Here is a 25,962-nt window from a genome sequence, read left to right as displayed (position 1 = left end):
AGTTGATTTTTGTGCAGGATGAGAGATAGAGGTTTAATTTCATTTTGCTAAATATGGATTTCCAGTTTTGCCAGCACTGTTTGATGAATAGGCTGTCTTTCTTCACTGAATGTTTTTGGCACCTTTTTATCGTATGAGATAACTGTGTCTATGTGAGTTGTCTCTGTGTCCTCTATTCTGTACTATTGGTCCACAAATCTATTTTGGCACCAATACCATGTCGTTTTTGTTACTGTAGCTCTGTAGTATAGTTTAAAGTCTGTATTTCTTGATTTTAGAATAAGGATGGGGCTATACTGTGAAGTATTTTCCAAATTTATTTGACAAGGGTCCTTTCTTCCTTCATTATTGCATAGCTTTAGAATTCAGCTGGAAAGGTTTGGGAAATGCTGACCTTGCTCAATTGTTTTATTTTGCAGTTGTTATGCATTGCTGTTAGTGTCTCACCTAAGATCACTAATGCATTATTAGCAAAACCCAGATTCTGACTTTTGATTCCCAAATCCTGTCTACTGTCTACGACAGTATGCCATGCATCTTTAAAATGATATGTTGAGTATAAATGAGTATAAGTGAGAGGAATCAATGTAGATTTTTTAAAAATTATAATCTAAAATAAAATAACAGATAAAATACAGTGATTTGTGGCTTTTAGATAACCCCAGTCCCTTTTCACAATACCATAAGACCTGAATATATCTCCTTTTCCACTGCAACATCTTAAATGTAGCTTCTCCTTTGTCCCTGAAGTTCTAAAATCTCTGTAATTTTTATTATGAATACTCCTCTTTGTGGTGAAAAAGAGTATCTGCATGCTTGTGCGAAAAATCCTTACCCAGTGTGGTTGGTAGGTTTGGGTGGTAATACTAAGAAGAAACTTATTTTAATGAACTTTGAGTTATGTAAATGTACTTTCTTTCTTTGTTTTTTGTGCTGGGGATTGAACCCAGTGTTGCTTTACCACCAAGCTACATCTTCCTTTTTAATATTTTATCTAGAGACAGGGTCTTGTGAAGTTGCTCAGGGCCTTGCTAAGTTGCTGAGGCTGGTTTTCAACTCATAATCCTCCTGCCTCAGCCTCCCAAGCTGCTGGGACTACAGGTGTGCATCACTGTGCCTGGCATGTAAATGTACTTTCATTTGGCAGTCTTTTAATGTAAGTGTAAACATTTTCTTTTCATGCATTTTCATCAGTAGGAATTGAAGTCTTTCTTGTTTAAAACATCATATTATATACAGTTTTTGGTTGTTTAAAATCAGTAACAGTTTTTACATTCTGTATTTATTTTCAAAGAGTAGTATTAAATGAGTAATGTTTTTATTAAAACAATACATCTTTACTATAGAAAAATTAAACATAACCAGTATTAATAGTTTGCTTCTAGCCTAGAGATTATAGACTTTAGAGTCCTTTCTAATTGATTAGTAATCCCTTGAATAATTCAACTTTAAATGTACTATTCTGTGTCATTAAGAGCATTCATACTGCACTATAGTGCAACCATCACCACCAACCATCTCTAAAAAGTTTTTATTTTTCCAAACTGAAAATCTGTATCTGTTATATGGTAACTCTCATTCTCCTTTTTCCCCAACCCCTGGTAACAACTTTTCTATTTCCTGTTCTTGAGTTTGCCAGTTCTCGCTATCTCATACAAGTGGAATTGTATGGTATTTGTCCTTCTGTGACTGGCTGGTTTCACTTAGCATAATGTCTTCAGATTTCACCTGTGTGGTAGCCTGTGTCAGAATGTCCTTCCTTTTTAAAGCTGAATAATATTCCATTATATGGTTGTATCTTATCTTTATTCACTCACCTAGTGAAGGACAATTGTGTTGCTTTTATCTTTTGGCTATTGGAATAATGCTGCTGTGAACATTGGTGTATAGCCTACCCCTACCCCCGCACTTCTGTACTTTCTTTTGATTTTTTAATTATATACATTAAAAAAAATTAGCTGCTGCTAAAATATACATACAATTCTATATTTTGCTTTAAAAAAAAAGTAATCAGAAAATTTTCCCAGGCTGCTATTTAAACATTACCATTTAAGTGAACAGTGCATAAACTCATATGAGGAAGCCTGGGTGTACGTCTTTTGCATCCTTAAGCAATTATTTTTAAGACTTGTAGATCTCTAGTTACCTCATTAGAAATTGGGTATATAATACCTACTTTATGAGATGTTTAACAGCAATAAAGTAATATATATGAAGTGCATTTTAAATAGCTCAAATTACTATTATTTATGTAATTAGATTTATTAGTCTGTGTTGGAAATACATGTTAAAATAAGGTTATAAAGTTAAGCATTGACTATCATGCATGATTTTTGTTATTTCAATAGTCTCTATAAGATATATCCCAATAAGATTATTTTTAGTTTTTGTGTACATTGTTCTTGCCATGAAGTTTTTCAAAGGAATTGTGTAATTCATTTGGCACTTGCTACTGATTTTCTCCCAGCTCTGAATTTTATCCTTAAAAAACTTCTTTGTGGTTATTTGTTTAATATACTTATCTTTTAGTATTAGATAAGCAAAGAACAACTTATTAATAGCAGGTAGAATATATTAATGGAAGACATTTTACTTTCATTAAATAGAAGCAAAAGGATGGTTATTCTATTTTAGATAAAGGAAAACATTTTAAATATAAGACAATTTTTAAGTATTCCTGCTTGTAATTTTTAATTACTTTATTGAAATCTATCTATCAGTTATATCTCTTTGGTAACTCATATTGGGTATCAACTTTATAAGAAATTTACTTTACAGGGTTGGATTCATTCACTGGAACTGTTCAAAACACACTTATTGATGAGGAAAAAGTACAGTCTAGTTCAGAACGTGGTTCCCATCAAGGAAAGAAATCTGGGACCAATAGCAAACTCTCTGCTAAAGATTATGAGCAAACTCTTGACGTTGATAGCACTTTGGAAGAACTTTCTGGGCATTCTGTGAGGTAAAGTAATGTGTGCTTTATACTGTAATCCAATTATAATAAAGTTAAAATATCATTGATATTCAAAATTTTCATTTGATTAATTTCACCTTAGTAGTTAACTGTGCATGTCTGAGCTCCTATAAAATTCTGTAGTTCTGAAAAAACTTTGTTCATAGCTCTAGATTAGATTTTAGGGTATGGTCATCTCTCACTTAAACTGTTAAAAACCTCTTGTTCAGGAAGTCTGTGCCTCAAGCACAGCTCATCTTTCTGTTCTGAAAGCCATTGCCACTGTGTTTCTGGTGAAGTCTTTTGACCTAAGCATCTTCCTTTCTTGGGTGCTTTGAAAGGTTAGTTGTCCCATAAACCAACCCAAGAATCTAATTTTACTTAAGTATTTCCTTTGGATTTCCATAAAGAATCTCATTTCTTTCCGTACAGATTTTGTTTCCAAACTGTATTCTACTCTTTCAGCACAACCAATTCTTTAGCATCCTTTTGGTCTCATTGTTGGAATTAGTTCTTCCTATAAACGTTTTTTCTCCTATTCAGTTTATTAGCTCACTCAAACAGATTTTTTTTTTTTTTTTTTTTGGTGCTGGAAATCGAACCCAGGACCTTGGGCATGCAAGGCAGGCACTCTACCAACTGAGCTATAGCTTTAGCCCTTCAAGCAGATTCTTGAAAACTTATTTTTATAGTGATTATGGAGTTTGCCTACTCTTGTTTTTATTTCCTACTTTTTAATGTTATATATGCTTAGCCTGTTGATTACAAATAACCTTCAGTTCTTGTTTCAAACACATTTTCAGACAATTTTTTAATATGACTTTACATACATTTACATACAATATTTTTATTGTTATATAATGTTGATTCTAGAAAACATTACTTTCACTACAATGAATCATAATATACATTACAGAGGAATTAAGTGCCAGTTTAATCAAGAGGCCCCTTTTCCATTTTATTCAGGGCATGGATTGTACTCGGGGATTGTACTTGCACTATTATAAATCTAGCAGTTAGGGGAGTGTTCATAGTCATTGATTCAGTGTAATGATTGTTGAATAAATAAATAAATCATAGCTTGTTAAAGCTTATGTTGGAAAAGAAAGTAATGTATGTTGTTATTATGTTTAGCTCAAAGTAGTTTTTTTTTTCCTTATGTCTTTATGAAATAAAATTTCTAGTCTCTCATCAGACAAGGGAAAAACTCCAAAAACTCCAACTTCTCCGCTATCTCCAAGTTCCCAGAAATTGTTACAGTTCGACCTTCCTGGGACTTCCTTAGAAAAATCTAAGTCCTCAGTGATAATTCCCGCAAGTACAACAGGATTTAAACCCAGTGCATCTTTTACTGATGTGAACCTGGCTGCTAGCAGAACAGCCACAGAGATGACTTCAACACCAGGTAAGTGGATCCATGCAGTTATAATTTTTAAAATAAGATATTACATATTTTATTGAAGATTTCTTATTTTGGGTGACCCATCGGAAAATGGTTTTTCACATGAATGTGATTTCTCTTTGAGGTATTAAAAAGCTATGTGAGAAATCAAAAGATTGAAAATCATGAAAGATTGATTAGTGCAGTAGTGACAGTTTTTTCCTCTGTTGCCAGCATAACCTAAAGAATGTATCCCATTTGTGCATTCTGAACTGTTTATAAGTGTATGTATGTCTGTATACACATGTGCAAACACATGCACATAAAAGAAGTAGCTTAAAATACATTGTATAAGTTAGTCACCATCTGTCCTATAAAGGAAAGCTATTTGTTTCTGGCTCTTATAATTGGAGAGATAAATTTTAGAAATCTTTTTTTTTTTTTTTAATATTTATTTATTTTTTAGTTTTCGGTGGACACAACATCTTTATTTTATTTGTATGTGGTGCTGAGGATTCGAACCCAGCGCCTCGCGCATGTCAGGCGAGTGCGCTACCGCTTGAGCCACACCCCCAGCCCGAAATCTTTTTTTTTTAGAGAGGGAATTTTTTAATATTTATTCTTTAGTTTTTGGCAGACAAACATCTTTATTTGTCATGTGGTGCTGAGGATCGAACCCAGCGCCATGCGCATGCCAGGCAAGCGCGCTACCGCTTTAGCCACATCCCCAGCCCAATTTCAGAAATCTTGATGTATAATTTCATGTGAACTTTTCCAATTTTTATACCCTCTAGGTTCGAAACGCTTTTCTCCTGCTGGCCTCCAGCATCGTATGACAGCAGAACTCAATTATCTGAGTGCCATTGAGGAGTCAGTGCGCCAACTGTCAGATGTAGAAAGAGTTAGAGGCATTTCACTTGCTCAGCAGGAAAGTGTGTCTCTGGCTCAGATCATAAAGGTAATTGTGGTCTTTGTCTTTCTGAAGTTTTTTTTTTTTTTTTTTAACTTTGCTACTTAAAATAATCTCAATGATGAGTTAAAAAATTAACTTTTGAACTGCCAAATAGTAAGTCAGCTGGACAGCACCCATAAATAACCATGGGAAAAACTATCACATAGGGTACTTAAGAGAATATTGAAAATATGGTGTTTAGGCAGCAGAATAATAGCACAATCGTTGTGTGTGTGTCTGTCTGTCTCCTGTTTTATGTTTCGTTTTAATGACTGTATAAAAGTTAGTTCTTCTTAATATCTTCTCTTTTCATTGATAATCAGAATTTTTAAAAAAAAATAATGCTTTTTTTGGTACCAAACCATAAAAGTTTGTGAGATCCACATTTTTTTTTAATAAAGCCAGCATAATGTGGACTTTTCCTTAGCAAACAAAAATTCAGAGGTCTAAGCAGTGTTCCTCAGTGAGAGTGCTAATAGTATCTTCTTTTTTAAATGAGGTGTTGTTTACCTACAATAAAATTTTCAGATTTTAAGCATGAAGCTTTGATGAATTTTGACCGGAGTATATGGTAGTATGTTATGGCCACCTAATCAAGACATAGAACATTTCAGTTACCCCAGAAAGTTGATCCATAACCCATTTTCACTTCATCTCCTAAGATGATTACCATCCTAGCACCATCATTTATTTTGCCTTTTCTTGAACTTACATAAAGTTCAAGAATACTTTGAACTCTGTTGTGTTTATTTTATTCATCATCAATTTATCCATTTCATTATATCAGTTGTTTTTGGGCCTGGTAAGAGTCCATTGAAACCAAATGCCGAATGTTTTCTCTGATATAAGGAGGCTGATTCATAGTGGGGTAGGGAGAGGGAGCATGGGAGGAATAGACGAACTCTAGATGGGGCAGAGGGATAAGAGGGGAAGGGAGGAGGCAGGGGGTTAGAAATGATGGTGGAATTGGACAGATCCTCCAGACAGAAGTTGAATAAAGAAACTATAGAACTCAATAACACAATCCATAACCTAGACTTAACGACATATATAGACTATATCAACCATCATCAAGTGGATACACGTTCTTCTCAGCAGCACATGGATCCTTCTCAAAGATAGACCATATATTATGCCATAGAACAACCCTTAGTAAATATAAAGGTGTGGAGATAATACCATGTATCTAATCTGATCATAATGGAATGAAACTGGAAATCAATGATAAAAGAAGGAAGGAAAAATCCTGCATCACCTGGAAAATGAACAATATATTACTGAATGATCAATGGGTTACAGAAGACATAAAGGAGGAAATCAAAAAATTCTTAGAGATAAAATGAAAATACAGACACAACATATCAGAATCTATGGGACACAATGAAAGCAGTTTTAAGAGGGATATTCATTGCCTGGAGATCATTCCTCAAAAAAAGAAAAAACCAACAAATAAATGAGCTCACACTTCATCTCAAAACCCTAGAAAAGGAAGAGCAAAACAACAGCAAATGTAGTAAAAGGCAAGAAATACTTAAAATCAGAGTTGAAATCAATGAAATTGCAACAACAACAAAAAAAAAACCATTGAAAAAATTGATAAAAATAAAAGTTGGGTCTTTGAAAAAATAAATAAGATCGACAGACCCTTAGCCATGCTAACGAAGAGAAGAAGAGAGAGAACTCAAATTACTAACATACAGGATGAAAAAGGCAATATCACAACGGACACTACAGAAATACAGAAGATAATTAGAAATTATTTTGAAACCCTATATTCCAATAAAATAGAAGATAGTGAAGATATCGATAAATTTCATATGTTTTGCCCAGATTGAGTCAGGAAGACCCACACAATTTAAATAGACCAATAACAAAGGAGGAAATAGAAGAAGCCATCAAAAGACTACCAACAAAGAAAAGCCCTGGACCGGATGGGTATACAGCGGAGTTTTACAAAACCTTCAAAGTAGAATTAATACCAATACTTTAAAAGTTATTTCAAGAAATAGAAAAAGAAGGAGCTCTTCCAAATTCATTCTATGAGGCCAACATCACCCTGATCCCGAAACTAGACAAAGACACTTCAAAGAAAGAAAACTACAGACCAATATTTCTAATGAACTTAGATGCAAAAATCCTCAATAAAATCCTGGCGAATCGAATACAGAAGCATATCAAAAAAATTGTGCACCATGATCAAGCAGGATTCATCCCTGGGATGCAAGGCTGGTTCAATATACGGAAATCAATAAATGTTATTCACCACATCAATAGACTCAACGATAAGAACCACATGATCATCTCGATAGACGCAGAAAAAGCATACGACAAAGTACAGCATCCCTTTATGTTCAAAATACTAGAAAAGCTAGGGATAACAGGAACTTACCTCAATATTGTAAAAGCTATATATATGCTAAGCCTCAGGCTAGCATCATTCTAAATGGAAAAAAAAACTGAAGGCATTCCCTCTAAAATCTGGAACAAGACAGGGATGTCCTCTCTCACCACTTCTATTCAATTTAGTTCTCGAAATACTAGCCAGAGCAATTAGACAGACAAAAGAAATTAAAGGCATAAAAATAGGAACAGAAGAACTTAAATTATCACTATTTGTGGATGATATGATTCTATATATAACAGACCCAAAAGGTTCTACAAAGAAACTACTAGAGCTAATAAATGAATTCAGCAAAGTGGCAGGATATAAAATCAAAGGCATTCCTGTATATCAGCGACAAATCTTCTGAAATGGAAATGAGGACAACCACCCCATTCACAATATCCTCAAAAAAAAAAAAAATAAAATACTTGGGAATCAACCTAACAAAAGAGGTGAAAGATTTATACAGTGAAAACTACAGAAACCTAAAGAGAGAAATAGAAGATCTTAGAAGATGGAAAAATATACCCTGTTCATGGATAGGCAGAACTAACATCATCAAAATGGCGATATTACCCAAAGATCTCTATAGGTTTAATGCAATGCCAATCAAAATCCCAACGGCATTTCTTGTAGAAATAGATAAAGCAATCATGAAATTCATATGGAACAATAAAAGACCCAGAATAGCAAAAGCAATTCTAAGCAGGAAGTGTGAATCAGGCGGTATAGCGATACCAAACTATACTACAGAGCAATAGTAACAGAAACAGCATGGTACTGGTACCAAAACAGGCGGGTGGACCAATGGTACAGAATAGAGGACACAGAGACCAATTCACAAAATTATAACTTTCTTATATTTGATAAAGGGGCTAAAAGCATGCAATGGAGGAAGCATAGCATCTTCAACAAATGGTGCTGGGAAAACTGGAAATCCATATGCAACAAAATGAAACTGAATCCCTTTCTCTCACCATGCAAAAAAGTTAACTCAAAATGGATCAAAGAGCTTGATATCAAATCAGAGACTCTGCAGTCTGATAGAAGAAAAAGTTGGCTCCGATCTACATATTGTGGGTTCGGGCTCCAAATTCCTTAATAGGACACCCATAGCACAAGTTAATAACAAGAATCAACAAATGGGACTTACTCAAACTAAAAAGTTTTTTCTCAGCAAGAGAAACAATAAGAGAGGTAAATAGGGAGCCTACATCCCGGGAACAAATTTTTACTCCTCACACTTCAGATAGAGCTCTAATATCCAGAATATACAAAGAACTCAAAAAATTAAACAATAAGATAACAAATAACCCAATCAACAAATGGGCCAAGGACCTGAACAGACAATTCTCAGAGGAGGACATACAATTAATCAACAAGTACATGAAAAAATGCTCACCATCTCTAGCAGTCAGAGAAATGCAAATCAAAACCACCCTAAGATACCATCTCACTCCAGTAAGATTGGCAGCCATTATGAAGTCAAACAACAACAAGTGCTGGCGAGGATGTGGGGAAAAGGGTACACTTGTACATTGCTGGTGGGACTGCAAATTGGTGCGGCCAATTTGGAAAGCAGTATGGAGATTCCTGGGAAAGCTGGGAATGGAACCACCATTTGACCCAGCTATTGCCCTTCTCGGACTATTCCCTGAACACCTTAAAAGAACGTACTATAGGGATACTGCCACATCGATGTTCATAACATAACAGCACAATTCACAATAGCTAGACTGTGGAACCAACCTAGATGCCCTTCAATAGATGAATGGTTAAAAAAAATGTGGCATTTATACGCAATGGAGTATTACGCAGCACTAAAAAATGACAAAATCATGGCATTTGCCTGGAAATGGATGGCATTAGAGCAGATTATGCTAAGTAAAGCTAGCCAATCCCTAAAAAACTAATGTCAAATGTCTTCTTTGATATAAGGAGAGCAACTAAGAACAGAGCAGAGAGGAAGAGCATGAGGAAAAGATTAACATTAAACAGGGACAAGAGGTGGGAGGAAAAGGGAGAGAGAAGGGAAATTGCATGGAAATGGAAGGAGACCCTCATTGTTATACAAAATTACATATAAGAGGATGTGAGGGGAAAGGGAAAAAAAAGGGAGAGAATTGAATTACAGCAGATTGGGTAGAGAGAGAAGATGGGAGGGGAGGGGAGGGGGGATAGTAGAGGATAGGAAAGGTAGCAGGATTCAACAGTTACTAGTATGGCATTGTGTAAAAACGTGGATGTGTAACCGATGTGATTCTGCAATCTGTATACGGGGTAAAAATGGGAGTTCATAATCCACTTGATTCAAAGTGTGAAATATGATATGTCAAGAGCTTTGTAATGTTTTGAACAACCAATAAAAAAAAAAAAAAAGAAATGATGGTGGAATGTGATGCTCATCATTATTATAGTACATGTATGAAGCCACAAATTGGTGTGAATATACTTTGTATATAACCAGAGATATGAAAAATTGTGCTGTATATGTGTAATATGAGTTATAATGCATTCTGCTCTCATAAATTTTTAAAAATTAATAAAAAATAAAGATCACCTAAAGGGAAAAGAAAAAAAAAAAAAGAGTCCATTGTTGGAAATCTCACAATTAGATCATTTTCCTGTTGGTATACGTTTGGATTATGTCCAGTTTGGGGCTTATATAAATATTTCCAAAATGGTCATAACATTTTACTTTCCTATAGCAATATCTGAAAGTTGCAGTTGTTCCCTATTCTTAATATCATTTAATATTATTAGTTCTTTTAAATTACAATTCTTGTGAAAGTGAAATAGCATCTCACTGAGGTTGTGATTTGTATTTCCCTTATGACTGATGAAGTTGATCTTCTTTTTATGTATTTATTGACCATTCTTACACCTTTTGTGAATGTCTGTTCAAATCTTTCGTATTTACATTGTCTTTTAGTTAGAGTTATAGGAATTCTTTATGCATTCTGGAAACAAGTTCTTTTCAGATGTAATTAAAATATCATATCCCTGTTCATGGCTTGCTTTTTAAAAAAATATTTATTTTTTTAGTTGTAGTTGGACAATACTTATTCATTTTTATGTGGTGCTAAGGGTCGAACCCTGGGCCTCGCACATGCTAGGTGAGCGCTCTACGTGAGCCCCAGCCCCTATGGCTTACTTTTTTTTTTAATATATATTTTTAAAAATTTTTTATTTGTTTTAATTAGTTACACATGACAGTACAATGATCTTGACATATCATACATTTGAATTAGATGGGATATAATTTCTCATTTTCCTGAGTGTACAGGTTGCAGAATCACATTGGTCATGCAGTCACGTATATACACACAGTAATAATAATGTCTATTTCATTCTACTATCCTTCCTTTCCCCCCATCCCCTCCCCTCCCCTCTCTCTACCCAATCTAAGGTGATGCTATTTTTTTTTTCCTCACATCTTCATACATGTAATCTGTATAACGATGAGGGTCTCCTTCCATCTTCCATGCAATTCCCCTTCTTCCTCCCTTTCCCTCCCACCTCTCTTCCCTATCTAGAGGTAATTCTTCCCTTGCTCTTCCTCCCTACCCCATTTTGAGTCATCCCCCATTTTGAGTCACATTCGGCATTTGTTTTTTTGGGATTGGCAACTTCACTTAGCATAATCTGCTCTAATGCCACCCATTTCCCTGCAAGTGCCATGATCTTGTTATTTTTTAGTGCCGAGTAATATTCCATTGTGTATAAATGCCACATTTTTTTATCCATTCATCCATTGAAGGGCATCTAGGTTGGCTCCACAGTCTAGCTATTGTGAATTGTGCTGCTATAAACATTAATGTGGCTGTGTCCCTGTAGTATGTAGGTCCTTTGGGTATAGACCGAGAAGAGGGATAGCTGGGTCAAATGGTGGTTTCATTTCCAGCTTTCCAAGGAATCTCCATACTGCTTTGCAAGTTAGGTGCTCCAATTTGCACTCCCACCTGCAATGTATGAGTGTAGCTTTCCCTCGCCCCCCCCCCCATCCACGCCAGCACTTGTTATTGTTTGACTTCATAATGGCTGCCATTCTTGCTGGAGTGAGATGGTATCTTACAGTGGTTTTAATTTGCATTTCTCTGATTGCTAGAGATAGTGAGCGTTTTTTTCCTGTGTTTGTTGATTGATTGTATATCCTCTTCTGAGAAGTGTCTGTTCAGGTCCTTGGCCCATTTATTGATTGGGTTATTTGTTTTTTTTGGTGTTTAGCTTTTTGAGTTCTTTGTATACTCTTGAGATTAGAGCTCTATCTGATGTGTGAGGGGTAAAAATTTGTTCCCACGATGTAGGCTCCTATTCACCTCATATATTATTTCTCTTGCTGAGAAAAAACTTTTTAGTTTGAATTCGTCCCATTTGTTCATTCTTGGTTTTAATTCTTGTGCTATAGGTACCTTAATAAGGAAATTGGGGCCTAACCCCACGTGATGAAAATTAGGGCCAACTTTTTCTTCTATTAGACGCAGAGTCTCTGGTTTGATTCCTAGATCATTGATCCATTTTGAGTTAACTTTTGTGCATGGTGAGAGATAGGGATTCAATTTCATTTTGTTGCATATGGATTTACAGTTTTCCCAGCACCATTTGTTGAAGATGCAATTCTTTCTCCATTGCATGCTTTTAGCACCTTTGTCTACTATAAGTTAGTTGTAATTTTGTGGGTTAGTCTCTGTATCCTCTATTCTGTACCATTGATCTACCAGCCTGTTTTGGTGCCAGTACCATGCTGTTTTTGTTACTATTGCTCTGTAGTATAGTTTAAGATCTGGCATAGCAATACCACCTGTTTCACTCTTCCTGCTTAGAATTGCTTTAGCTATTCTGGGTCTCTTATTTTTCCAGATGAATTTCATAATTGCTTTTTCTAATTCTGTGAGAAATGCCATTGGGATTTTGATCGGAATCACATTGAATCTGTAAAGTGCTTTTGGTAATATGGCCATTTTAACAATATTAATCCTGCCTATCCATGAGCAAGGTATATCTTTCTTCTAAGGTCTTCTTCTATTTCTCTCTTTAGGGTTCTATAGTTTTCATTGTATAGATCTTTCACCTCTTTTGTTAAGTTGATTCCCAAGTTTTTTTTGTTGTTGTTGTTGTTGTTTTTTTGAGGATATTGTGAATGGGGTAGTTTTCCTCATTTCCATTTCAGAGGATTTGTCACTGATATACAGGAATGCCTTTGATTTGTGGGTGTTGATTTATATCCTGCCACTTTGCTGAATTCATTTACTAGTTCTAGAAGTTTCTTGGTAGAGCCTTTTGGGTCTTCTAGGTATAGAATCATATCATCAGCACAGAGTGCTAGTTTAAGTTCTTCTTTTCCTATAGTTATTCCTTTAATTTCTTTCATCTAATTGCTCCTGCCAGTGCTTCAAGAAGTGGTGAGAGAGGGCATCCCTGTCTTGTTCCAGATTTAAGAGGGAATGCCTTAAGGTTTTCTCTGTTTACAATGTTGTTGGTCTGAGGCTTAGCGTAGATAGCTTTTACAATGTTGAGGTAAGTTCGTGTTATCCCTAGTTTTTCTAGTGTTTTGAACATAAAGGGGTGCTGTATTTTGTCGAATGTTTTTTCTGCATCTATCAAGATGATCATATGGTTCTTATCTTTAAGTCTATTGATGTGGTGAATTACATTTATTGATTTCTGTATGTTGAACCAACTTTGTATTCCGGGGATGAATCCCCCTCGATCATGGTACATGATCATTTTGAAATATTTTTGTATCTGATTTGCCAGAATTTTATTGAAGATTTTTGCATCTATATTCATTAAAGATGTTGGTCTGAAGTTTTCTTTCTTTGATGTGTCTTTGTCTGGTTTTGGAATCAGGGTGATATTGGCCTCATCAAATGAATTTGGAAGTACTCCCTCTTTTTCTATTTCCTGAAATAGATTGAAGAGTATTGGTATTAGTTCTTCTTTAAAGGTCTTGTAAAACTATGCTGTATATCCATCCGGTCCTGGGCTTTTCTTGGTTGGTAATCTTTTGATGGCTTCTTCTGTTTCCTCACTTGGTATTGGTCTGTTTGAGTTATGTATATCTTCCTGACTCAATCTGGGCAGATCTCATATGACTCATATGACTTAAGGAATTTATTGACGCCTTCACTATCTTCTATTTTATTGGAGTATGAGGTTTCTAAATAATTTCTAATTATCTTCTGTATTTCTGTAGTGTATTTTTTAGGTGTAGATGGACACAACACAATGCCTTTGTTATTATTATCATTTTTTTATGTGTTGCTGAGGATCGAACCTGGGTCCCAAACATGCTAGGCGAGCACTCCACCGCTGAGCCACAATCCCAGTCCCCACAGCTTACTTTTTAAACATGTCTTCTAAGGACAGAAGTTTTTAGTTTTGATAAATTCTTGTTTTTAACTTTTCATCTTTTTATTGTAGTGTTTTTTTTCTAAGTAATCTTTGCCTACTCTAAGAGATTAAAATACTCTAATAAAGATACTTTTCTAAAAAGTTTTTTTTTTTTTTAGTTTTGTCTCTTATAAGTGTGTGAACCTCAATTTAATATTGAGGTTTAAATGTGCAAAGGGAGTCCAAGTTCATTTTTCCTTCATATGAATAGTCACTTATTCCAGCACCATTTTCTTAAAAAACAAAACAAAACTTCAATTACATTAGTGTACAAATCAATGATTAAGTAGCCACTTATATGTACATCTGTTTCTGGACTTTGCTCTTTTCCATTGATCTATTTCTGTTCTTACTATCTTATTACTGTGACTTTATGGTGTTGAAATCAGAATGTAATTTCTCCAACTTTGTCTTCTTTTTCAAGATGGTGTTGTCGGGCTGGGGATGTGGCTCAAGCGGTAGCGTGCTCGCCTGGCATGCGTGCGGCCCGGGTTCGATCCTCAGCACCACATACAAAGATGTTGTGTCCTCCGAAAACTAAAAAATAAATATTAAAATTCTCTCTCTCTCTCTCTCTCTCTCTTAAAAAAAAAAAAAAAAAAAGATGGTGTTGTCCATGCTAGGTAGTTGCATTTCCACATAAGTTTCTACCAAAATAAAAAGGCCTGGTATGATTTTGACTAGAATGGTTATAATAGTCTGTGGAGAATATACATCTTAATTTATGAATCTGATGGCTTTTTCTGTTTATTTAAGTTTCTTAAAATAAGTATTTTTAGTTGCAGATGGGTACAATACCTTTATTTTATTCATTTATTTTTATGTGGTGCTAAGAATTGAACCCAGTGCCTCATACATGCTGGACAAGCACTCTACCACTGAGCCACAATCACATCCCTTATTTAAGTCTTAATATTTTTCTTAGCAGTATAATTTTTAATTAGAAGTCTTAACATTTTAAATTTTATTTCTAGATATTTTGTGTTTGGTGCTATTGTGAATTTTTTTTCAATTTTATTTTCTGGTTATTCTTCCCAAAATACCTGAAGGTAGTCTTTTTGTTTTGCAGTAGTGGAGGTTGAACCCAGCATGCTCTACCACTGAGTTATAGCCTCAGCTCTTTTTATTTTGAGACATGGTCTCCCCAAGTTGTCCAGGCTGGCCTTGAATTTGTGATATTCCTGCCTTGGCATTGAAAGTCTCTGGGATCATAGGCATGCCTGGCTGTGAAAACAGTTCTTTGTGAGACTGCTCCATACTTTGCTCAGTATTTCTGCACCCATCCTCTAATAATCATAGTGCTGTCCAGTTACTATGACAGTGGAAACTCCAAAGACACTTCCAAATGTTCCCTGATAGAGGGTGGGAGGGCTGTTGTCAACTTTGTGAAAGAAATGGCCTTTTGCAGTAGAGGGCCATGATAACCTTAAAGTCTGAGTGAACACTGAGATTTTCTACCATTTTCAGGGTACATTATAATTCTGGATTTCCAGATTTGCTCAGGGCATTTTATGACTATATATAGCCTAACTACTTTTAGAGAATCTGTTATTTAAAGCACTATTCCAGAAAAGATGAAAATATATGAATTTATAGCTAACGTTGTATGGCAAAAAAGGATCTTGGTAAAAGGGTATCTTTGTGGGGGGCAGCTTTTTTAATGAGACTTTTCCTTCAAAATTAAAATGAAACAGGCAACATTGTGAGATATGAGATATTGTCTTTATTTTCACTAAAAGGACCTATTTTTTTTTTCCCCGAGTTAGATGCTATAATTTTTGCTTTCTAACCAGCTTGTTGGCATCAGTTCTTAATTTCATGCCTTGGAATTTTTGTATATTTCTATATTAATTAAGATATCGTGGGTGGTCTAACAAATGACTAATGACTGTCCTTACTATCTTTCCTTTAGGTTCTAATCTAAAAATATATATATATTTTTAGTTGTAGATGGACACAATACCTTTATTTTATTTATTTTTATGTAGTGCTGAGGATTGAATCCAGTGCCTCACATGTGCTAGTCAAGCACTCTACCACTAAGCTAAAACCCAAACCTAGGCTCTAATTGGGTGTTCTAAATCATTTGTGTTAGAAAGATAGCTTTCTGAGCTGGGCATGGTAGTTTGTATCCAGAATCTTAACCTCTTCTTGAGGTTGAGACGGGGAACATGAGTTCAAGACCAGCTTGGGCAATGTAGTGAGACCCTGTTTCAAAAAAAAAAGAAGAAGAAAGCCTTGTGTTTATGGTAGTCACTGTGTTGAAATAGTTTAGTACCTTGGGATTAATATTTGACCATTTCTTGAATTTGAAGGCACAGCAGCAACGCCATGAAAGAGATTTGGCCCTTTTGAAACTGAAGGCTGAACAAGAAGCTCTGGAATGTCAGAGACAATTAGAAGAAACTCGAAACAAAGCAGCTCAGGTAATTTATTTTACAGTAGGTTTTCTAAACCTAAATTTGTATCTTAGAAATTACTGTAGTTTTTTAAATTACATAGGAATAAAAAAGAAAGGATATAAACAAGAATGTTTAAATTCTTTGTATGGGATTTGTAGCAACCCTGTGAAATAAATAGGCAAGATTTAATCCCAATTTAGAAAAGTGGCAACTGTGGTATGTTATAATTATTTGTCCAGGCACATCAACTCTGAATGATAAAGTAAATACTTTAAGTATGAAATCCAGCATATAATCAAGTGTTTTTTCACAAGGCACTTGATTTATGAAACAGATATAGATTAAAACTTAATTTGGGGAAAAGGTTGTAGTTCAGTGGTAGAGTGCCTGCCTAACACATGTGAAGCCCTTAGCATAAAATACAGGTATTGTGTCCATTTACAATTGAAAAGATTAAAAATAAAAACTTAATTTGGGTGGAAGGGATAGTGAAACCTAACTTCTTTTCTTGCCCCCTTTTATTTGTAGGTCCATGCAGAATCATTACAGCAGGTGGTTAAATCACAAAGGGAAGTAACCGAAGTCCTTCAGGAAGCAACTTGTAAAATAGCAGCTCAACAAACAGAGACTGCTCGCCTAACCACAGATGCAGCTCGCCAGATCTGTGAGGTAAGACCCTCTGGAGAGTGATTTTCCTTTTTAGTTTTTAGTCAGTCGAATAACTTTGATCTTATCATTAATAAGCTCCTAACATCTAACAACAGCATAATTTGAATCAGTGACACTTATTGGGGTCCCTTTTGATAAAAGAATTTTAAAATTCTTATTAGAATATGTTGTGCATATGAATGTTAGGGAATCAGAAAAAAGATGGAGATGAATTCTAAATTTCTGCCCTCTGATTAGCTTTCTAAAAAGATATTAACTTTATTGATGTATAACTTAAAAAGAATGCAGTACATACTTTTAAAGTACATAATAGGGCTGGGGATGTGGCTCAAGCGGTAAGCATGCTCACCTGGCATGCGTGCGGCCCGGGTTCTATCCTCAGCACCACATACAAACAAAGATGTTGTGTCCGCTGAAAACTAAAAAAATAATAAATATTAAAAAAACAAATAAATAAAATAAAGTACATAATATATAATTCCTTATAAATACCACCATAATCAATAGTAGAATATTTCTATCAGTTCCAACATGCCTCTTTGCAGTTAGTACTCAATCTTGGCCTCAGGGAACCACTGTCTGCTTCATATGGTGATGTTTCATTTTTTTCATTTTTTTATCCAGAAGAATATTAGTCCATGTGTTTTTTTTTTAATTGTACCAAGGGTAAAGCCAGAAATAATTTCATTGCTTTCTCTATAAAATAAATTATCTCCTGACATTTTATTTTAGCAATTATAATTTATTTAAGGAAAAGTTAGGACTATTAGTAAAATGACTAAGTTATTAAAAATTCATGAACCTACTATATTTTTGGGTACCATAGGGTTGTACAAATAAATATAAAATTGAGTCTCCTTTCTCGAGAAAATTTTAACATAGTAGAAAACATAACAAAAGATTTCAAAAATACTTTTAAATCATCAGTAGGAGAAATAGCTCAAAGCAGTAATAGGATAAATGCCAAATGAATAATATATGCAGCAATTGGAATAGTGGTGAAGAGTAGGGCAAAAGTACTTCATATTGTTAGTAGGGAAAGCCCTATAAAGGAAGTAATTGAATTGATTCTTAAAAAGATTTATTACTGCTTATTATATGACTTGAAGGTGTTCTCTCTAATTTGTAGATTATTATAGCTTAGAAATTATGTAGTTAACCTCTTTGTTTTTATAAGATGAGCCTGTTGGGATTTAAAGAGGCTAAATGACATGCCCACGATATTTCACATATTAGTAGCAGAATTTGCTTGTTTTCTATCAAGTTATCCTTTCCAAGACACTGCTCCCTCTCAGTTCTTCTGTGATATCTTTTACATCTGTGTTTGCTTTTGTTGTGTGTTCATATTTAGATGGCAGAATTGACTCGAACTCATATCTCAGATGCCATCACTGCTTCAGGAGCTCCTCTTCCAACGCTGTATGATCACCAGCAGCAACACCTTCCAGACTTCATGAAACAATTGAGGACCAGAGCTGAAACAGATAGGTTAGTATTCATTAATTCATCAGACACTCATCTCCAGTGAGTATCTCTGTGTCCAAGGCACTAGGAATTTAATTATGGGCATAAAATCTAGTAGGGAATATAAATACTCAGTTGAACGAATAAATACTTAAAATACTGGACATGAGTGTCATGAAAGAAAGGAACTCCATATCTCAGGAGACGGGGGTATAAGGAGGTTAGAAAAGGCATTCATGAGAAACTCAAGCTTGTGGTAACATCTACTGGATGGGAAGTTAGTGATAAGACGAAGGTAAAGAATAGGCAGTTATAAAGCTCTGAGGGAAGAAAGAACATGACATGTTTAAGGAAATGAACAGAAGACCAGTGTGACTAGAGGAAGCGAACAAAGAGGAGACAATGCATTTTGATAGGATCTTACAGATTTCAAGACTTTTGTGTTTGTTCTAGAAACAATGAAAAATCAAAGTTTTTTTTTTTAGATGAGCTGGATGACAAGATCATATATTTATGTGTGTTATTTTTTAAAATCATCCTTTGATTTTCTCCAATTTATAGATTTTTAGCCTCTATTTGCATTCATTGATATTAGGACTGTTGTGGGTTTGTTTCCCTTAATTAAGCAGAAGGTATCTTTTATGTACTATATGTCTTTTTTTATTATTAAATGCCTTTTTCCCCTCAAATATTTTGTAACAGTTACTTCATAATATCTATGCATTCAAAATTTTATCTCATTTATTGTTAAACAGTCTTCAAAATCTTTCTCTTATTGGAGACTGGATGTTGAATCTGTTTTTATTTTCTTTGTAGGATAAGTCAATCTTTTTCACTCTCTCAGAGTAAAGAAGAGACCCTTGACACAAAGCATCAAAAGTATTCCCCTTCATTTGATACTTACTCTGAGTCTTCAAGATACAAGAATCATGATCAAAGGTGAAGACAGTTTTGGTTTTTTTTTATTGATTCAGTTTGGCAAACTCTAACAAAGGGCTTAAACATTGCTTTTCCTTGACTTCTTATTTCTGTAAATGGAACAATGGCTGCCTCTTTAATTAGGTAACTTACAAATAGTCCATCCATGTAATACAGCTACTACTCCTTGAGAGTCTAGTTGCATAAGCATTGTATATGTTGTTTTTCTTACCTTTAATCTTCCCAGCATCTTTCCAAGTCAGCTAATGTTGTCTTCATAGATTAGGGAACTGAGGCCCATGGAAATGTTAAGCATTTCCCCCAGATTCACATAGTAGTGACACACCAAGACATTGAAATTGACTTATCAGCCTCCAAAGCCTATGTTTATTGCACATTTCCTTACTGGCGTTCATATTTCTTTTCTTTCTTTCTTTCTTTTTTTTTTTTGGTTCTTGGAATTGAACCCAAGGTTGCTCTACCACTGAGCCATATCCCTACCTCTTTTGATTTTTTTTATTTTGAGCCAGGATCTCGCTGAATTGCTTAGAGCCTTGCTATGTTGCTCAGGTTGGCTTTGAACTTGTGATCCTCCTGCCTCAGTCTCCCAAGTTGCTGGGATTACAGGTGTGCACCACTGCACCAGCCCATATTTCTTAACATTAGCATATGTACTAATTATAATCATTATAAAAATATTAAATAGGTTTTTCTTTGGTAGTTAGCACAGTATTAATGTCTCTAGTTTTCATTTATGATTCTATCCTTGAATGAGGTTTTAAAGTTTTAAAGGTTATTTTCCAGCATTCCTTATTAGATAGGATATTGTCATTGTCAAGTACAATAAAGCCTCAATTTAAAAAGTTAAGTCAAAAACATGCACCTGTAATCCCAGCAACTCAAGAGATTGAGGCAGGAGGTTCATAAGTTTGAGGCCATCCTTAGCAACTTAGTGAGACTCTTTCTTGAAATAAAAAAAAAAAAAAGGGATGGGAATGTGGCTCAGTGATGAAGTGTCCCTGGGTTCAATCCCCAGTTTAAAAGCAATGTTTAAACCATCTCCCCCTGCAAATTTTAAAGTATAAGACTAAAAAATGTGAAAGTTAGTGTGGGATGAGTACCAATAGATATTGAGTACCTATTATGTGTGTGAAACTACATGACATTTATTTAATCTTTATTAACAGTTACCTTCACTGATATTTACCTAGTTTAAACCACTGAATTACTGTGGTAGAATAGGTCTCCTCATCCTCTCATCTTTACCCACTGTATTCATTGGCCACATGGTGAGCAGGGTGATTTTTATAAAATTTGCAGCCAACTTAGTCATTCACTTATTTGAATCCTCTCAGACCATTCAAGGTAAAGTTCAAATTATTTGGCATACCATAAAAGTTCCTTCATAGTTGATCCTTGCCAGGTGCGGTGGCCCATGTCTGTAATCCCAGCTGCTTGGGAGACTGATACAGGAGGATCACAAGTCTGAAGCCCACTCAGCAACTCAGCAAGGCCCTGAGTAATTTAGCACACCCTTTCAATGTTTTCTTTTGCTAGAGTATTTTAAAGCAAATCTTAGATCATAGCTTTTGACCAATTAATACTTCAGTGCATATGTCTAAGAAATAAGGACCTAAAAAACTCTAATGCCATTATTGTTGCTGAAAATTTGATCCTGTGCCTAATACCAATCCAACAATGAGGACATGGTTTTGAGAAAAAGGAAAAAAGAAGGTTTATTGCTTTGCTAGAAAAGGAGAAATACAGGGGATACCTGTTCCAAAGGCTGTGATTCTTGCATTGTATCTTTTTATAGCTTTATTAGATTTACCCTTTGGGAAACATTTATTAAGCCATATTGTCATTTAAATACACATTAAAAATATGAATACAGGAATAGAAATGATGAAACCTTCCTGGAAAAATGGGAAGGAGTCCTTGAGAACTTCACAGAAATAATACTTGAAATGAATCTTAAATTAGTGAACAGACAGAGAAGGACAGGCATTTCAGAGATATTTTCTATTTCAGAAATAGCATTTGGAGAGGCTCTTAAAAGCTGAATCAGGATAGGCTTCTAATACCCGCCCCCTTTTTAAATCAGTGAATAATTAAGAAAAATAAGAAGGGAAACATTTGTGAGAATACTGCACAGGTTTCATTTGTTGGCTGAAGGATAGTCAAAATCAGAAGTCTGGTATGCATTTGGATACTTGAGGCAATGTTGAGGGAAGGAAATCGCTGCTAATACAGAGTTGAGGTTTAGTCTGAGTGATAATAGTTGAAGTTACAGGCATGCCATTTGATTGCTCAAGGAAAATGTTATGTAACATAAAAGAGAAAGGAACCAAAATAAAATTCTAGGGAATACCATCATTTTAAAGAAAGATAAAAATTAAAAACAAGTGTCAAACCACAGGAAAACTTCTTAGGGAGGTGGGAAGATAAGTGAGAATAGAACCCTGGAATATAAGAAAGAAGAATTCTTATCAAACAATTTTAACATGTCAGACTTTCAGAAAAGTTTGAAAAATAATGCAGTCTTAAAATAGCTTTCATCCAGATTATCCTAAAGTAGACTTTTTTCTATAGTTTCTTTAGCAAGTAGAGCTTTTAAAGAAAGATAGAGATCAACAACATCTAATGTTACAAAGAAAAAAAATTATTTGATTTTGCAGTTAGAAGTTTAGATAGTTTAAAAAAGAATAGTTCCAGTGTAGCAATTGGGAGAGCATCAGATTGTAAGAGATCATGATGTAATGAAAGGAAATAGAAATAGTGAGTAGAAGCCTCCTTTTCCCAGAACTTTGACTTTGAAAGTAAAGGAAAAAGGGAGCAATAATATAAGAATAGTGGTTGCCTGTTGTGATTATTTCAAAGTGAGACATCCTCTCTCATCTTTTCCAAAATAGTGTATTCTCAGACTTATATCTACTTAGTTTTTGTTTTTATATTACATGTTTCTTCATTGCATAATGTGGTTATAAGGCACAGTCCTTTGGTCAGATAAGTTTTCTTTGAAGTTATGATCCTTATTTGTTTTTTTTGTTTGTTTGTTTCTGTTAACATCCATAAACAGAAGTAGTAGCAGTAGCAGCCGTCAAGAAAGTCCTTCAGTTCTGTCTTTTAAAGAAAATGAGAAGAAACTTTGTGGTGAAAATATGGAGAGTTCAATTGATGAACAGGTTCAGACTGCTGCAAATGATTCTTTACGAAGTGATAGTGTTCCATCTCTTCCTGATGAGAAAGGTAACTTTCTTTGCACATGAATGCATAATTGTTTGCATTGAAACTGGAAGAAAGGTAATTTTTTTTAAAAAAGTGGCAAATGACTTGAATGAATTGTGTCCTAGTGTTTAAGGAAAGTAGAAGTCAAAAATGATGGAGGATATTTAACTAAGACATTTCTAAGGTGCGGAGTAGTTTCTCTTTGCTACTTACAGTAAATTGAAGGAATTGTTAAGCAAAAAAGAACCAGAAATTAAGATTTAGAAAATTCTAAGCCTATCCATAAATCAAAAAAAAAAAAAAAAAAAGAGAGAGAGAGAAAGCATGTTTTGGTGTGGCTGGGCAGTCACTCCACAAAAGATTGCTCATGAGTTTGATTAGCCATCTCAGCAGAATCCAGAAATACAGATGGGATGTTACCTGCAGGGACATTGCCAGTTTGGACTGAAGTAGACAATATGAAACAAAGGAGGGCATTCAGATAAGCCAGTCTTCTCTGGAAGAAGTACCCTCAAAGACACACACAGAATGTTTTTACCAATTTTTTAACATCTCAATCCGGTCAGGTTGACAACCAAATTTAACCATTGCTGGGGAAAAAGAGGTGGTCTAAGTAACTTTGGAAATGGTGTTATGATTAAAAACAGTTAAGTCTAATCCAAAAGTAATAGTACATAAACCCATATTCTAGTTGGTAAACTTGTTTTTTGCAGAGATATAGGTTAATAGTTCTGTGTGTGTGTGTGTGTGTGTGTGTGTGTGTATGGTGCTGGGGATTGAACCCAGGTCCTTGTGAATGTGAGGCAAGCACTCTACCAACTGAGCTGTTTCCCCAGCCCAATTAATAGTTCTTTAACTGTGTGTTGGTGTTGAACAAATAAGTAAGTGAAGATTGGATGGTGGGAGCCAGGTTTCTCAGTGTTAAAAAGGGAAGTTACAGGTAATATAAGAAAAGGAAGACAATCGTGAACTCTTTGGTACTGAATTTGAGTTAGAGACATCAGTATGAATTTTTGTTTACCTTGTTGGATGGATGGATAGAAAAAGCAATTGTGCCTGTGTGTGCACACATATCCAGGTGAGTATATATGCATTATATTACGTCTCTAAGCCTGGAATTCTAAGAAGATAGTTTGTCATTTTTGCCAGTAATATTAAACTTTTTTTTTTTTAACATCATTTTGAGTGTTTACATTTCCTTTGTGGAACGTCTCATCATGGACCTTTTCTCGTTTTTCTAAAAGTGTATTAGTAGTTTTCTAATTGATTTGTAAGAACTCTTTAATGAAGGAATTTTTTTTTCCTAGCGTTTCTAGGTTTTTACGAGTTTTTTTTCACGTTTGTAAGGTAATTGAATTTTATTATTCCATGTCTGTTAAGTTGCTATGAATTTATGTTGGACTGTGCCAGAAAGAGGCAAACAGGCTAAGTTTAAATACCTCCTGAGAGCAGTTACAATGATAAAATCTGCTTTCTTCCTAATTTTTTAGATTCAACTTCTGTTGCAACAGAATATTCTCTGAAATTTGATGAATCCATGACGGAAGATGAAATAGAAGAAAAATCTTTTCGATCTTTACTACCTTCTGAGAGTCATCGCAGATTTAACATGGAAAAGAAAAGAGGCCATCATGATGACTCTGATGAAGAAGCTTCCCCAGACAAGACCACACTGTCTTCTGCCAAGGTGTGTTTCCGTTTGCCTATGGAGGTAAATGTCTGTGGATGCATTCTCTTAAAGGTACAAGGATACATTTTATGTTTGAACTCAGTTGTCAACAATCAGAATTCTTTTCCTAAAAATCAGTTTTATGTTTTATTTTCCTTCTAAAAATCTGGCTTCCCTTTCCTTATAAAGTAGAATATAAACTTATTCATTAAAATAAGATATGGCCTCTAAGGAAATGAGTCAGTATTATTTCTATGGGTTTTTTAATTGCTTTACTCTTCTACTTAGCTCCATTTAAAAATTTACAATCATTCTTCTTTCCAAATCATATCACTTCTGGAAAACAGGAACAAATTCTTACCCTATTTTGTATCCCTGGTACTGTACATGTTGTACAGTAATTATTTATTAAGATTTATTGACTGATTAAATAGCAATGTGTTTTAATCCCTTTTATGTGCCTTTTTGAAGAATGTTTTCTTACATGGTTGGCAGCCTTGTATAATACTTGTGTGTGTGTGTGTGTGTGTGTTTGTGTGTGTGTTTGTTTGTTTGGTACCAGGGATTGAACCCAAGGTGCTTAACCACTGAGCCATATCCCCAGCCCTTTTTATTTTTTATTTTGAGATAGCATCTCACTAAATTGCTGAGGGCCTTGCTAATGTAAAATACTTTTTATTTATTTATTTGTTTATTTTTGAGATGAGATCCTGCTAAGTTGCTGTGGCTCTAATTGCTGACAAATACCACTACTCCTGGCTTCATAATTTATTTATTCATTTTATTTATACCTTTATTTTATTTATTTTTATGTGGTGCTGAGGATCCAACCCCGTGCCTCACACGTGCCAGTCAAGCAGTTTGCCACTGAGCTACAGCCCCAGCCCCATAATTTATTTTTATGAATGTGTATCTCATATTAATGACGTTAAATATCAAAATGTTTAATAGATAAAAAACTTGAAATAAACTCTCTACTTTAGGAGCTGAGCATGCCATTCTCAGGAGGACAAGATAGCTTTTCTAAATTTACTATGGAGATGGTTCGACAGTATATGAAGGAAGAGGAAATGAGGGCAGCTCACCAATCTTCACTTCTGCGGCTTCGTGAAAAGGCTTTGAAGGAGAAAACCAAAGCTGAATTAGCTTGGCTAGAACATCAAAAAAAGTAAGTTCTTTCAGTAGCATAGTTTTCATTGTTCAGTTACTTCCATAAAAAGTAAATGCTTTATGTTTTAAAATATTTTTGTTTCCTCATTTAATTTTTTTTTGTGTGTGTGTATGCATCTGGTTATTAAACCCAGGACCTTGTACATGCTAATAAGTACATGCTCTACCACTGAGCTATATCCCTAACCTCTCCTCATTTAATTTGATATGATTAAATTAACCTAGTTTTTACAATCCAGGAATATGTGGCAATAATCTTTGATTTGTGTTACTTTCAAGACTTCCTTCCTACCCATATAATATTTTGTTTTCATTTATCTTTTACAGTCTAACTGATCCTCATGTTGTTGTCCTATACTTAAGTCCTCTATAGTGTT

General features: G+C 34.7%; 1 protein-coding gene across 12 annotated transcripts in view; it reads left to right on the top strand.

Moving 5' to 3' along the window:
* Positions 1 to 25,962, top strand: part of Cep350 (centrosomal protein 350) — a 163,335-nt gene that overhangs the window by 66,908 nt on the left and 70,465 nt on the right. For 9 of the 12 annotated variants that reach the window (XM_058574457.1, XM_058574453.1, XM_058574455.1 and 6 more), the window contains 10 exons: positions 2,779 to 2,965; positions 4,141 to 4,361; positions 5,132 to 5,295; positions 16,381 to 16,491; positions 16,996 to 17,136; positions 18,488 to 18,624; positions 19,417 to 19,539; positions 22,598 to 22,767; positions 24,237 to 24,457; positions 25,399 to 25,583. In XM_058574457.1, coding sequence (XP_058430440.1) covers positions 2,779 to 2,965; positions 4,141 to 4,361; positions 5,132 to 5,295; positions 16,381 to 16,491; positions 16,996 to 17,136; positions 18,488 to 18,624; positions 19,417 to 19,539; positions 22,598 to 22,767; positions 24,237 to 24,457; positions 25,399 to 25,583 — 1,660 coding nt within the window. The remainder of the gene's footprint in view (positions 1 to 2,778; positions 2,966 to 4,140; positions 4,362 to 5,131; positions 5,296 to 16,380; positions 16,492 to 16,995; positions 17,137 to 18,487; positions 18,625 to 19,416; positions 19,540 to 22,597; positions 22,768 to 24,236; positions 24,458 to 25,398; positions 25,584 to 25,962) is intronic. The other 3 variants (XM_046430014.2, XM_058574458.1, XM_058574459.1) reach the window with 1 other exon arrangement.

Source organism: Marmota monax, unplaced genomic scaffold, assembly GCF_021218885.2.
Source record: "Marmota monax isolate L192 unplaced genomic scaffold, Marmota_monax_Labrador192_F-V1.1 WCK01_AAM20220418_F8-fsc00055, whole genome shotgun sequence".
NCBI lineage: Eukaryota > Metazoa > Chordata > Mammalia > Rodentia > Sciuridae > Marmota > Marmota monax.
This window is presented reverse-complemented; position numbering and strand designations above follow the sequence as displayed.